General features: G+C 37.2%; 1 protein-coding gene across 1 annotated transcript in view; it reads left to right on the forward strand.

The window, feature by feature from the left end:
• EDIL3 (EGF-like repeats and discoidin I-like domains 3) overlaps positions 1-15,207 on the forward strand; it is a 203,091-nt gene that overhangs the window by 62,707 nt on the left and 125,177 nt on the right. Inside the window, exon 4 of the mRNA XM_009886882.1 lies at positions 11,337-11,465. Within this exon, the coding sequence (XP_009885184.1) occupies positions 11,337-11,465 (129 nt within the window). The remainder of the gene's footprint in view (positions 1-11,336; positions 11,466-15,207) is intronic.

Below are 15,207 nucleotides of genomic sequence, written 5' to 3' on the forward strand. Positions count from 1 at the left end.
GGAGTAAGAGTTGGAAAATAGTGACAGGATCTGGAATTCAAAAGGATTTATGGTAGGGTACATGAAATTGGAAGGGTTTGATGATAGCTGGAAAAAAAATGCAGAGAGGAAAGGATATATTTCCTCTGTCCTACATCCTAAGGGAAATAAATGACTGGAGTCATTTATAGTCTTGTCTATTTCTCTGCTGTGGACAACTTTATGCTTTCTTGGACTATATATATTTCACATTTAGTAATTCTCTTTCATCACTTTTTAATAATATTTCATGTCCTGAGGATAACCACCCTCTGAGATTCTTTTCTGCTGTTTCTGTGTCATTAATGTGACACTAATAATTAGGACTTGACTCATAGAAATATGAACAGCATAAGTTTAGGCTGTTGCCTTTTTTAATTCCCACTGGAATGCTCAGCAAGAGAACTAACTAGTTTTTAATCTATTTGCTGTAATAATTAAGGTTCACATAATCTTTTCAGTTTTTTTCCATTTTCCAATTATTAGTGGAATGCGGTGAAAGAGGATGAGAGGTCCTCATCACTGGCAGTTTGAAGTGCAGTGAAACAATGCAAACTGACATCTTCATATATGATTACAAGAATTACGGTGATAAAAATAACTCTGTTGCACAGAAATTCCAACTGGCAGAGAGGTTCAGCTTTAGGTACCAAATTACGTATAGTTTCCTTATTGCTGGGTATATTTTACTTAAGCAACAGATCAATACAGTAAATACAGAGATGGATTTGTTTCAACTATATAGAGAATGGATCTGGAGAGTTTATTTTAATGTAGAACCTGTAGACATTATTGTTTTCAGAACTGCACTTTTGAACCGAATCTTTTGAACATCCTAGTCTGTAATAATTCTCTGAATATTTCAACATGCAAAATTCTTCAAGTCTTGGCAGTCCTCCAGCAGAATTTTTACAAAATTTTAAAAAAGATTCTCAGTGTTTGCAGAGGTTTTTTCTCTTTGATGTGAACAAGAATCAACTAAAAAAAGAGACTTGGAAAATAGTTCTACTTTTTTTTTTGCTTTAAAAATTAATCTGGATTTAACAGTGATACAAAGTAAATCACAAAAAATGGAGTGTAGCAACCAAGCCCCCACACGTGGGTCAGCAAGAGTGGGAGAAGTCAGTGGCAGAAACAGTATCATCTAGGAAAAAACATAATGATGCTGCTGCCTGAGTGTAAAGTTAGAGGAAGAGAAGGAAAAGGCCCCGAACCTGGATTTTCTATAAACAAAGCAAGTATTCTCTGGGAAGATAAAACCCTCCTGTGAAACGTCATGCAGAGATGCAGTACAGGTCTCACATTATTACGCTACAGTAGGTTTATGAGACAACTGATGGGGAAAGAATACTGTGGGCTTTATTCAGAAACACATACATAGGTGACAAGGGGTATTAAGAGCTGAAAAACAGCATTGAAAATGGAGAAAGAAAGTTTTCAAGCTTGCAAGCTGAGAAGTATGAGGAGAAATAATGAGAGAGAACTTGGGGAAAATGTCTTACAGTGCATTGAATACTTTCTCCAGCTTTTGGAGCATTTTTAGCATCTCACCCTGTGTAGTATCAGTGCTTTGCCTACTACACTGACCATTCCTCAAATTTGGGTATAATCTATCATTCTTAGCCAATGGAAGGGTAAGGTGAGAATCTTAAGACTATTTATTAAGGAAAGGTATTGTATAGCCATCAAGTTCAAATAGCATCTTGTCAGAAAATATTTAGTTATTTACTTAAAGTGGTTGGGAGATGGCTGGACAACCAGTTTAAATTTCCTCTCTGTAATAGAAATCCACAGAATAGAGTTAGAGGGAAATGTGCAGAAATGACCTAAAGCATTTTGCACTTAAGGGGTGAACCTTAGCTTTTGCTGCATCCAGATGGAGACACCTTGATCATTATAATCAGCACGCTCCATTTGCTGCATTAAAAACAAGATAAATATTTAATCACAGTGCAATTAAGTCTGGATCAGTGCCATTAGTTTATAATGAATATATAGTTAGATAGAATCTAATACAGTACTAATTCACTTAAGAGCCACGCTGAACAGAATTTTTTTTTAAAGCTGATATTTTGAGAATGTTAATGAGACAAAGGTGTGTGTAACTGCTAATTATTTTTACTACTTTCATGCATTAACTGGAATAACATATAGCAATTAGTTAATATTATCAATATTCCACATAAACTGTGAATTATGTTCTGCAATGCCAATTCTTTTCAGGTTAAAATAACCAAAAAATAACAAGCTGTACGTATAATGAATATTTGTTGACACAAAATTCATTTGTATCCGAACAGCAAAATAAAATCAACAGTGGCAAATTCCAAAAGGAAATCATATGAAATATATTGATCTGTAAGAGTTATTGTGATATGTTGTATTTTCTTCTTCTTTGTTTTACATTCAAGTATGCTGGGCAAGCAAGAATTTCTTATTACACTTCAGAAGACTTGAAGGTTGAGGTAGTTCAAAATATATCAAGTTTGATCTCCGTAGATTTTAGTTAAACTGAAAGGCTCCTTTATTTTCTCTGAGCCAAGTCATGATGCACCAGTATTATGGGAGTTGGACCCTAAAATGTTTAGAAGTTTACATAAATTTTGAACCCAGGAAGACTTTTTAAGGAAAAAAAAAAAAGAGTAAGAAAGAGCAAATACTGGTCTACAGCATATTCATTCATTACTAAAGATGCTTCATACTTAAGTGGCAGAATGAGCATACTGATTAGAAGAAACTGTTTTCGTGATTACAGTCCCTTCGTGCAAAAGGTCGATCGCACATCTGTTGGGAACACTCTCTTCAATGTCCTCAAAACTGTGCGCTGCAAAGCAGGCAGCTGAGATGTAGCTGTAGTTTCAAGTAGTGAACAAACGTGCTGCTCTTTGGGCCCAGCTACGTCAAAAGTGTTCTTGGAAAAAGGTAGTTTTTTTCTAAATACAAGTGAAATCTACAAAATACTTGAGCAGAAGCTTAGTCTTAACCACAAAGGTGGTGCACAGGCTCAAAGTACATGTACTAGTGAGACCTAACTCTCTACACTGCATTGCTGGAATGGATATGTCATGCTTGTGTGCTTGAACCTATAGATAGGCTGAGACATAAGTATGTATTTTGGTATGATTTAATGAACCCCAGAACTCAGGAGATACAGAACCGTTTCTGTCGAGTTATTAAAACGGTCTCTGAAGTATCACGACTCCCACACAAACACGCAGCTGGGGGCATTCAAAACCAGCCTCCATGTCAGGTAAGCCTTGCACAATCATATTAAATTAATAGGCAAAATTTTAAATGTGAGGAAAATCAAAGACCCCCTAAAGCTTCTGTTATTTTCCTGCCCTTCTTGTGCAATAAAGTTTTATGTCAGAACATGTAGGGACATTCTTGCTGGAATTGAATGCTCATTTGTGTGTCTCTGTGGAGGATGGTCTCTTTCGAATAGGATTGTGTTGTATTTTCGATTTGTGTCTGCCGAACTTTGAAACCAACAAGATCATATTTGAAGGGCCACACCTTTCAAAAATCCATTTAACTGAGTTTTTAAAGGGATGATGAGGAAATAGATTTCTGAGAAAGAGGTGGTCTCTCATTTGTGCATATATAGGTAGTATAAACATAATTTTTAACTGTATGGAGGAAACATATACTAGTTAGAAAAGAATGTCAAATATAAAGATCCAGAGATTAAGCTCATCTCAAATATTTGTAAGGATCTAATACAGATTTTTCATTATTCCCACTGCAGGATTCTTTGGCTTTCTTCTCAGGTTGCAGGAACTGATGAACAGCAGGGAGAGGGTGTTGAATTACCTGGACACAGAGCCTAATTCAGTGTGATAATCCTTAACTTCTTCATCATGGGAAAATTGTGCCATTCTGCTAGCTCCAGCAGCAAGGAGATTAATTTTTCTCTTCCCATAAAAAAGAAAGAAGTTGTATGCGCCACTGGCTTCTTTTACACACATGCGTTTCAAAATATAAGAGGTCTTGCTAAGTGAGCTCTGTCACAGCTTATTTTGAAGGATTTGCTTTGGCAGAGGAAGCATCTAAATTATTATGTATTATCAAAACATAGGTAGGGGGAGGACTTCAAACTACTGTTAAGACTGTGAGAGATCTTTGATGAAGATTTCAGCTTACCAGAGGGGGAAAAAAACCCTATTTGACTGACATTCATATAAAAACAAGAGGGACTTAAGAAAAGCTAGTAGTATGAAGGCGATCAGCTAAGGAGTAGTATTTTTCTTTTACAATGAGATGTAAAATCATTTAATACCTTCTATTAGTTTGGTGATAACTCCAATATTTGTTTTGATGGAGTTTGGAGCTTACGATGTCATCAGAGTAACTTTATCTATTAGTCCTACTTCAGTAAAATAAATGAAGCAAATAGCTTTGTATCTAACAGTATCCTCATTTTGATGTATATCAAGGTCAATATCTAATCTAGTATTTTTCATTAAAGTTGCATTATTTAATAAGAGAAGATGGATAGATAGATACCATCGAAAGTATTAACATTTGTGGTACACTTACTTTAATTATACTTTTTAAAAATGTGATTTTTTGGCGTGTGTCACTCCATCGGAGTATATTTTTCTTTTTTTTTTTCTTTATGTTTTTCGTATTCCTCATTTAATCTTGTCTTAGTAAGAAATAATGGGTTTTGCCTTTCGATCATCTTCCTATTTTAGCACAGCAGCAAGCACAGTTTTGCATATGGGGAATCAGACTTTGAGGAAGATGTGACTGATGTAGAGTTCTTGTTTAACTACATCACCTGTATTGGTATAGGTATACCTGCCTGCTATTTCTGAATGTCTCTCTCACCAAAGAAGCAGATTTTATATTTGGCCAAAAATGCTCACAGTGTTTGGTGGAAGCATAAGAAACGGCTTATGCCGTGGTAACTGTCACTGAATTAGTGAGTGATAAGGGAAAGGGTCATTGGAGGGAAGGCAGGGAGGTGTTTGTTTTTTCTTCCTGTTAAGGCTGCTATTTTATCTACTTTCTGATTTCTTGGATTTTGCTAAGCTGACACAACACAACTCCACTGTTAGCCATTTTACTTCAAAGTTGGCCTTTGACGCATTTTTAAGTCTTTGGTGAAGATTTATCAGAAAAATATCTGGCAAAGCATCTGTAGTCTTTTTGATAATGCGTGTGAGCGCATTGTACAAAATCTTGCTGGTGTTCGTTGTGTTGCTGACCATCTGCACAACCTGCCTGTTCTGACAGGCTCTGTGTCTGTCCCTGGTGAAGTTTGCACTCCAGACGAACTCGTGTACGGCTCTTGCTGTCCTCAGCCAGGTGAGGAGTGGAAGGGCTGCAGTGCTTCATCAGCAATGCACTGGAAACATAATATTTTTATTTATTTTTCTTAAATTCTAATGCATCCTGGACACTTAGAGGGGACAGTAATTAGTGTCATACGTCACACGTACAGATACAAGCCTAAGCAGATGAAAAGCCTTGACAGATAGTAGACTTAGCCCAGAGTAACTCTACCATCCCCTACTCGGGAGGGACACTGTATGGGCATTAGGTGCCCAGCATCAGCCCCCTTGCTCTTCAGATCCTTTGCCATTGCACTGTGTAGCTTGTTCATGTAGATACAGCCAGTCTGTAGTGAAACTAAATAACTGAAATGAGAACCATCAGAATTTTACATAATGTCATTCACAAACACATATTTAAATATGCTTTGCAATCGTCAATGTGTCTAGGGTCTTTTTGAATCTTTCTTTCTTTGATTTTTTTTTTTTTTCTCAAAAATAGACTACCATGCAAATAAAGGAAGCTCAAAATAAGACCAGGTATTTTAAAAATTACATTTCCTCCAAACTCTCAGGGGAAAAATGTAGAAAGGTATTTGGATACTTTTTTCTATTAAGTAAAAAAAAAAAAAAATCAGTATCCTACAAGACAAAAATAAGTAACTGTTTTCCTAAATAGGCTAATTCACTCATTGTATATATTATCAAGGGCAACAAGAAAGCCTTCTATAGATATTTCAGTGACAAAAGGGATACTAGGGAAAACGTGGGCCCACTCAGGAAGGAAACAGGAGACCTGGTCACCTGGGACATGGACAAGGCTGAGGTACTCAGTGACATTTTTGATGCAGTCCTCACTGGCAAGTGCTCTAGCTGCACCACCCAATTTGCAGAAGGCAAATGCAGGGACTGGGAGAATGAGGAACAGAACACTGTAGGACAAGATCAGGTTCGAGATCATCTGAGGAACCTGAAGGTGCATAAATCCATAGAACCTGATGAGACATATCCGCAGGTTTTGAGGCAACTGACAGATGATCTTGCGAAGCCACTATGCATCATATTTGAGAAGTTGTGGCAGGCCAATGAAGTTCCCGCCTGACTGGAAAAGGGGAAACATAACCCCCATTTTTAAAAAGGTAAAAAAGGAAGACCCGGGGAACTACAGGCCAGTCAGTCTCCCCTTTGTGCCTGGCAAGATCACGGAGCAGATTGTCCTGGAAACTATGCTAAGACACAAGTAGGTGATTTGTGACAGCCAATGTGGCTTCACTGAGGGCAAATTGTGTCTGACAAATTTGGTGGCCTTCTAGGATGGCGTTACAGCATTGCTGGATAAGGGAAGAGTAACTGACATCATCTGAATAGATTTGTGCAAAACATTTTACATTGTCCCACATGACATCCTTGTGTCTAAATCAGGGGACATGGATTTGACAGATGGACCACTAGGTGGATAAGGAATTGGTTGAATGGTCACACTCAAAGAGGTGCTGTCAACAGCTTGATGTCCAAGTGGAGACCAGTGATGAGTGGTGTTCCTCAGGGGTTGGTACTGTGATCAGTGTTGTTTAATGTCTTTGTTGGCGACATGGACAGTTGTATTGAGTGCACCCTCATCAAGTTTGCCAACGATACCAAACTGCATGGAGCAGTCAACACACTGGAGGGGAGGGATGCCTTCCAGAGGGACTTTGACAGGCTGGAGAGGTGGGCCTGTGTGAACCTCATGAAGTTCAACAAGACCAAGTGCAAGGTGCTGCACATGGGTTGGGGCAATCCCAAGCACAAATGTAGACTGGGCAGAGAAGGGATTAAGGGCGTTCCTGAGGAGAAACACTCAGGCGTGTTGGTAGATTAGAACCTGAACATGAGCTGGCAATGTGCACTCACAGCCCAAAAGGCCAACAACATCCTGGGCTGCATCCAGAGAAGTGTGGCCAGCAGGGCAAGGGAGGTGATTTTGCCCCTCTACTCTGCTTTCATAAGACCACGCCTGCAAGACTGCACCTAGCTGTGGAGCCCTCAGTGTAAGACGGACATGGACCTGTTGGAGCGGGTCCAGAGGAGGGCCATCAAGGTGATCTGAGGGCTGGAGCACCTCTAATATGAAGACAGGCTGAAAGAGTTGGGGTTGTTCAGCCTGGAGAAGAGAAGGATCCAGGGAGACCTTATAGCAGCTTTCCAGTATCTGAAGGGCATCTACAAGAAGGCTGAAAATGGCTTTTTACAAGGACATGTAGTGATAGGATGAGGGGTAATGGCATCAGGCTGGAAGAAGGTAGATTTAGATTAGATATGAGGAAGAAAATTTTCACTCTGAGGGTGGTGAGGCCCTGGCCCAGGTTGTCCAGAGAAGCTGTGGCTGCCCCATCCCTGGAGGTGTTCAAGGCCAGGTTGGACGGGGCTTTGAGGAACCTGGTCTAGTTGGAGGTGTCCCTGCCCATGGCAGGGGGGTTGGAATGAGATGATCTTTAAGGTGCCTTCCAACCTAAACCACTGTATGATTCTATGATCCCTGACAAAAACTCCATTTATTGGTGAAGCAATGCTTTACTTGCCTTCCTGACTTTTCTTGCTGTAGACAAACTAATATTTTTTTCCAAATATGTAATTACTGCTTCTATATTGCATTATGCAGGATTTTATTTTTATGAAGTTTTAGTTGACTGTACTTGTCAAAGAAGAAAACAGATAACATGGTTCTGTGTTGAGCCCCTTTGCAAGTCTGCTGGGGATGCATTTGATTCATCCATCTATAAAATCTCAGAGATTTCAGTAAGAGCATCTAAACAATTTAAAACATGCTTTAAGTTATCTTGCAATATTTTTTCAAAAACAGCATGGGATTTCAATTGAATAACAGAATGATATATTTTGGACTACACTTATTATGTTGACTAATACCACTGGAACTGCACAAAGAAGGACTCAAAACAGCAGCAAAGTGAATAGATCTATTACTTTTAGTGCACAATTAATCTTGTTGACATTATTTTATATGAACATGGATAAAAATGCCTGGAAAGCATACCATTGAATTCCACTGCTCATTAATATTGATCAAATGTTGTTGTTCTCTTTGTGTTGGAAGCCACTTAAAGATTACCTGCAAAAGTATTACGGTGCTATTGATTTAAAAAACCAAATCCCTGAAGTCCACTGTTTTTTTGAAAATCAGTTGACAAGTTTGGATTATTATATTTTTTTTGTAAAGAAGCATGTTTTTGAACTTGGTTCTATAGATCTGAGTAACTGAGAATATTAATCAGATTGTCAAGGAATTAATTATCTGGCGCTCAATACAATGTTATTTAAAAGTTTGTAAATCCCTATGGAAGTTAGTCAGGACCTGTCATCATCTGGCGGCAATGCATAGATCTTGCATACCATTTTTGATACTTAAATGGAATGATAGCAGGATTAGGGCCCAAATCCTTCAAGACAGTTAAACCTGCATAACCTGCATCAGGGATCCTGTTAAAAAAAATAAAAAAATAAAAAAATCATATGCTTGAAGGTTCATGCGATTCAAATATCCTAAAGATGTATGAACCCAGCGTATGGTCTTCTGGAGAATTAGGAGAAACAAGGTATGATGTTATAGGCTTATTAAAGTTTCAATCATTCATTCTTTTAACATGCAGATGAGTCTAACCCATGTCGGTTTTAGGAAATGAATGTTAAGTAGTGAAAATAAGATGATTGTTGTTTACTAGTTTCAGTGCATTTAATTAGGATGTTTCATTGCTCTCCGAATCGTTTTTGAACTACCAGTTTCTATTAAAAAAAGAAAAAAAAAAAAAACAACCCCAAAGCAAAATTACTCAACATTTAGATTGAAAATACTGCTATTATATGTCTATGAACAAACAACAACTATAATCAGGCAAAAAAAAAAAATGTTCATATTGTTGGTGTGGGGTTTTTTTTCAGTAGGAATGCATCGCAGAAGAGTAAGATTAGTTAGAAATACTAGCATGCACAGTATATTTATTACTATGCACCTCAAATGACCTTTTAAGCCTTTGTACTTTGGACTGATCTGAAAAAATGCAAAATCTAAAGAAAATCAATGAAAGTACGCTGAACATGTGCTTAACAAGCCATATGGAGAAAGCAGCAAGCAAAATGAGAAAGTAATCATTAAAAGATTTATTGTTCTTGGAAGATTAGAAATCTGCTTGCAGAGAAATAATTAACATATGAGGCTACTTGCAGGTACTCCCCAAACTGCAGCACTACAATAGAGACTTGAAAAAAAATTCCACAGCTCATATATATATTGGGACACCAAAAGTGCAAATTATTAAACATTTTTCTTCCCAAAAGAGTACATAGGAGAAATGACATGAACAGAAGCTGTGATACTTAAAAGCTATGAGTCTTCTTCGCCCTGTTTGTTGAAGGAGTCACATAGGTTGATTGGAATTAAGAATGTAGAGTACCGTTACATTTAAAGTGTAGTGCAGAATATGGATGGGGAAAGGCAGAAAAGGCATAGACCCAGTCTCTTCCTTTTCATCTTCATGATTTTTGCCTTTTTTTTTACTACTAATTGCATTTACAATAAGCTACTATATGTTCATGTCTTTTACTTGTTGGGTTCAGTGAGATATATCCTATGTGTAATGATGCGTACAAGTGTAACTTCTGCAGGATTGTGTCCTGGAATAGGCTGATGACATAAGTTGCAATAGAAGTGTGTAGATGAATAGTTTCTCAAATTGGTATAACCACCCGGGCAGTTATAACTGGGGAATGAGTTCTGACATCCTTGCCATTCTGTTAATTTTTATCTTTTGCAAATTAATATTTTCTTAGAGAGTGAAGTTTTCACTAATGTGATATTCTGAATTAATGCTGCTGCTGTGAACATCTGTCAAACCTTAGGTTTGTAATTGAAAACATAAACCAATAGGTAGACCCTCAGAAACATTAAACTTATAGCTCTTTTAAGTTTAAATCATTCAATTCCCAGTGCTGATTGTCAGTAAATTATGTTCTGGAAAGAAGTTCTTTTCTGGCCTTTTTTTTTTTTTTTTTTAAATGCAATTTTAAGTAGGTGAATAATTATGACATTGCATTCCAATAAGCAAAGATTAACGCCTTTCTGTGCACATGGCAAAGATTGCAAATAACATACTTTATGTTGGATTCATGAATCTTTTCACAGACAAACTTGCACATGAGGCTTTTCAATCAATGATTATCGGTTCTTTAAAGCGAGATTGGAAAAAAAATAATCAAAATGGTAAAGTGTTTTCTTCTGGTAGGAAGTATGTTACAGGTAGTATTAGTAAGATTATAAGACGTAAAAGGCTTTCAACACATGCTGCTAAATGAATGAACTTTAGACCTCAGTTCAAAAAATGCTATTATTTAAAGGTGTGTATGGTAATTGCAAACCTAACAAATTAGATCTCACTGCTAAAATTTTAGTTATCCTAGCATGTGGTTAGTTGGGGAAAAAAAAAGGTAATTTAGTCAGAAGACCTTTTTGAAATCAGCTTGAACTGGATATGCTAAAAATTCACTCAATGGAAAGGGAATAGTTGGTTTCGTAGCTGCAGACTGCTGGCCCAGATAGTCACCAAGTCATCCAAAGCAATAGCAAAGATCTCCTCAAACTACTAACTTGTCATGTAGTGATTATTCAGGGATATTGTACATGTCACTCTGTACATGATAGGCACATTTGATTAATACATATTTCCTCAGTGGTATAAAAGTTAGAATGCCTGTTATCTTTAATAGGAGAGCAAAATTTAGCTTCTCTGTCTCCTGTCTTCTCTCACATTAAAAAATAATGTTGTGATTAATGAGTAGTGACATGCTTCATATTTTTTCTTGTTCATAAAAATCTGTGCTGGCAAGTTATCTGAACTAAGTGAAGGGTATATTTTAGTGGGTTACTGGGATATGAAGGTCTACATAGGGGATTTTATTTCTTTAATGAACGCATATAAATGACTGAAATTATTATGGTTGTTATTAAGTATGTATATATATTTTTCTCCTTTTTTTCCCCTCTCTCAGGACCCTGCCTTCCTAATCCATGTCATAACGGTGGGATATGTGAAATTAGTGAAGCATACCGAGGCGACACATTCATAGGATATGTTTGTAAATGCCCAGAGGGATTTAATGGGATTCACTGCCAGCACAGTAAGTTCCACATGGTAACTTTTATTGTATTTATAGATAGGAACCATCTTATTGCTTGCAATGTTGAGGATTAATATCAGATCTGGTTTTCTGAAGTATATCAGTCTTTGGCTTTTATATTATGAGCAAGCTAATACTACTACCTTCAGAAAATGACCTTACTTCCAACTTACTGAACACAACAGTGCAAAATTTGCTATACATATTCTAGAATATGGTTAGGAAAAGTGATCACATTTAACATGGATTTAATCAAAAAGCATATTTGGGATAGTAGGGACCTCTTCTTGTCTTTGAGTTGTTTGGGGGTGTGGTTTGATTAATGCTAGACAAAAGTGGAAAGAATAATGGAAAAGAAATTTGTGAATAAATATGTCTTCTGTATCTTTCTTTATATAGTAAGATCTGCTCTTCACCAACCAAAAATTTTAAGTAAATAGATATTGCATTTTTTATGCTTATACTGAAAATTACAGGTCCATGTTTCTCCAATTAATGTCATCAGAAGTTCTGTGTGATCAAAACCAATTAATAAAAGCTAAGCACATTCCTCTGCAAGTGGAATCTGATCAGATCATGTTCTAACCTATAAACATAATCTGTATTATCTATTTGTCACTTAAATAGAAGCTGTGGGGTTTTTTGATATGTAAAAGTCATTTAGAACAACTGCTTGCCTAAGAAGAAACTCATGTGCCAAATTTGTGGTTTATTTTGTGCAATAAAGCACAGCATCATTCTTAAAATCTCATTGATGCATTTGGAAGCCAACTGTTACCCAGTTAGAAGGTTAAAAACTCAAACAGTCAAGAATCCACTTCCATTTGCACGTAAAAGATAAATCCACTCATTCAAATCAGAATGAATAAGTGCTGAATCCAGTCTACCTTAATTAAGTGCTCCATTTAGATACTTATCTATAATTTGAAGTGTCAGGAACCAATACAGTCCAGCTCAAATAACTACTTATGTTCATTATGTCCCTTATATACTCAATGGAAAGTGTCTCCAAAGACCTGAATATGGATATTCAATTTCATTAACTTTGGCCCCACTCTCTCTCTCAGTTAATTATGTAGGTAACATAGGCAGTCCCACTAACTTAATCTAGTTAAATCATGTGTCTACCTCTTCCACTAGGAACATGGAAATATTGGATATTATCCACTCGTTTGGGATCTGTTCCATCCAGCCCTGATTCTGGGGATGGCCGTCTAGTGGAGCTGACTGCCAGCAACAGCCATGCTGACTTTTTTTTGTTTTAATGGTCATATCATTAGAGCACTCAGTCAAGACAGGGCACTGAGTTCATAGTGTAATCGTGATGGCAAAGGATAGTCATTGCCAGCCTTTAAACGATATAGCCAGGAGTTCAAGAGTCTCAAGACCAGGAGAGCAGGAAAGATTATGTCTAGCTTTAACTCAAGAGTTACACCAGCTTAAAATTTGTACCTGCGATAAATCGTGACTGCAGGACCTTGTGGTTCCCAACTCCGTTCCTTGTACTTGCATGCATTTTATATGTGTCTGCCATCTGTTAAGTGAAGCAAAAGTCATTTGAGCAGAAAGACAAGAAGTTGTACCTTCATCCCTGTGACTGCTGTAAGTGAGGGTACAAGCAGACCACTTCTGTGTGCCATTGATGTCCAGTCATATGGAGGAGGTCATGTCAAAACATCCTTATGTAGCTTAACATTCTTAAGCACGCTCCATCATGGGACCAGTCACTTAATCAACGGGCAGCACACCATGCTTCTCCTTCCATTGAATGTCAAAAAGATGACCTTTGTTAAGGATGCAGTGAAGTGAATAACACCACAAATTTTCATCAAACAGAATGCATGGTTAACATGTGCTGTGTGGAAAATAGCATCTCTTGTTACTTAGTTCATGAAAAAAAACCCATACATTAGTGCATTATGAAGTGATTCATTGTAGTTGTTTGCTGAGTCCCCAGTATAATTTTAAAAAACATTCAGGTATCTAACAGTTAGCTAATGATCCTGACAATCAGCAAAGTGTATTCCTACGAACTTCAGAATAAAGTAGAACTCTCACATGGGTGATTCAGATTCACTGTGGGGAGACTAGAATACGAGAAGGCAGCTAAAGTGGTTTGGGATAAAATGAATTTGTGTGAACAGTTACTCTTTGGGGGGACAATAAAATTCAGTCCTTTTCAAGTAATCTGAATTAAGATATGATAATAAATCATATACAAAATATAGGTGTTCAGTCTCTAAGGATGTCAGCTATGAGAAGCATCAGAGGAGGTCTCTGCAATCAGGAAGAAGTATGGGACTTCCAGTGGTGAAGTTAATATAACTCTTTTATATGATATCCCTTTAGCTCAATTCACAAAGTTCCTTTGATACAAATTCCTGTGCTTCATAAAGTTTAGCAATTCAATTCTGAACTCACTGTAAATCAAGTAAGAAGTCTGTCAAAGTAGTACCATAGTGAAAAGGTAAATTAAAATGACTTCATTGTGAGACATGTACCTTCTTCTAAACTGTTAAGGTTTCCAAAAAATCACATTATACTTCTCTTGTATAAGGTTTTTTATCTGTCTTTCATGTCTAATATTCTGTTGCAAAGTCAATTAAGCTAGGTGATTGATTGTGCAGTCGAGATACATTCCCAAAACTGGTATTCTGTCATTCGCATCAACAAATATCCCGTCAATATTTCTGAGATCCCTTGACCTTTTACCCACGTAAATAATTAATATGTAAATTATAAAAGAGATCATTAGCAATTTCACTGATTGTATATTCTAGATTTACTGCAAAACTGATATTAGTTGTCCATAGTTGTCTGAAAAGATTCTGATTCCTTAGTGGCAAAAAAGGAAACAAATTTTCCCATTTCAGGGCTCCTAAATAAACCAATGTTTCCCTGGGAAAGTCTACCTCAGGTAGAAGCCTGGGCAAATTTTTGTGGTGATACCCAATATGTTCTTTAGGTATCCCTGTTATTTAAGAGGCATTTACTTATCTGCTTGCTATGAAGATTCTCCCCAAATGCTGGCCAGGTTACAATCAGTCATGCTGTTAATGTATGGCTACCTGGCTTTCAAATGTGCTATTGACAGTGTCCAGCGACGAGGAGAGAGGGGGTGTTTGCAAGAACGACCTTGAGGCAAGGCAAGTCTCCTTACGGTCTTACTACACTGAGAAAGCAGGTCTTCCAGGCGGTAACTCAGAGCACTTATTCCCAAAAATAGCCTACAACTCATGTCCAGGAAGACTAGGGTGTCCTCTGTGGTGGTGATCCTCATTCGTAAGAGCAGCGAATAATTTTGTTCCTACAGGATCGCTTTGACTGAAAACTGTGTAAACACATGGCCTGGTCATTAACCAGAAAGAAGCATGTAATCATTGGGTGTGTTATAATTCCCTTTTCTTTAACCATGAATTTCAAGAAAGTCGATCTTCTGACATCTTTCCAGCTTGTATTGGAAAAGGCGTACTGCTATCCATGAACCAACATCTGTTGTTAAACCATTATCAGCCTTACTAATCAATCTTCACGTGACAGAAGAAAATGCTGGACAAATTGTTGCTGTTTGGATAATTAATACCTCCATCTACATATAGAGGGGTTACACTGTCACCTGTTGAACAGCTTAGAAATACAGTGCTGCAGAACAAGTCAAAATCCATGGAAACACCCATAAGACTGAAATGGACAGGTTTTCCACCAAAAAAAAATCCATAACACTAAGATATATAGATAATAT

The sequence above is a fragment of the Charadrius vociferus genome, unplaced genomic scaffold (genome assembly GCF_000708025.1).
Source record: "Charadrius vociferus isolate BGI_N301 unplaced genomic scaffold, ASM70802v2 scaffold244, whole genome shotgun sequence".
Taxonomy (NCBI): domain Eukaryota; kingdom Metazoa; phylum Chordata; class Aves; order Charadriiformes; family Charadriidae; genus Charadrius; species Charadrius vociferus.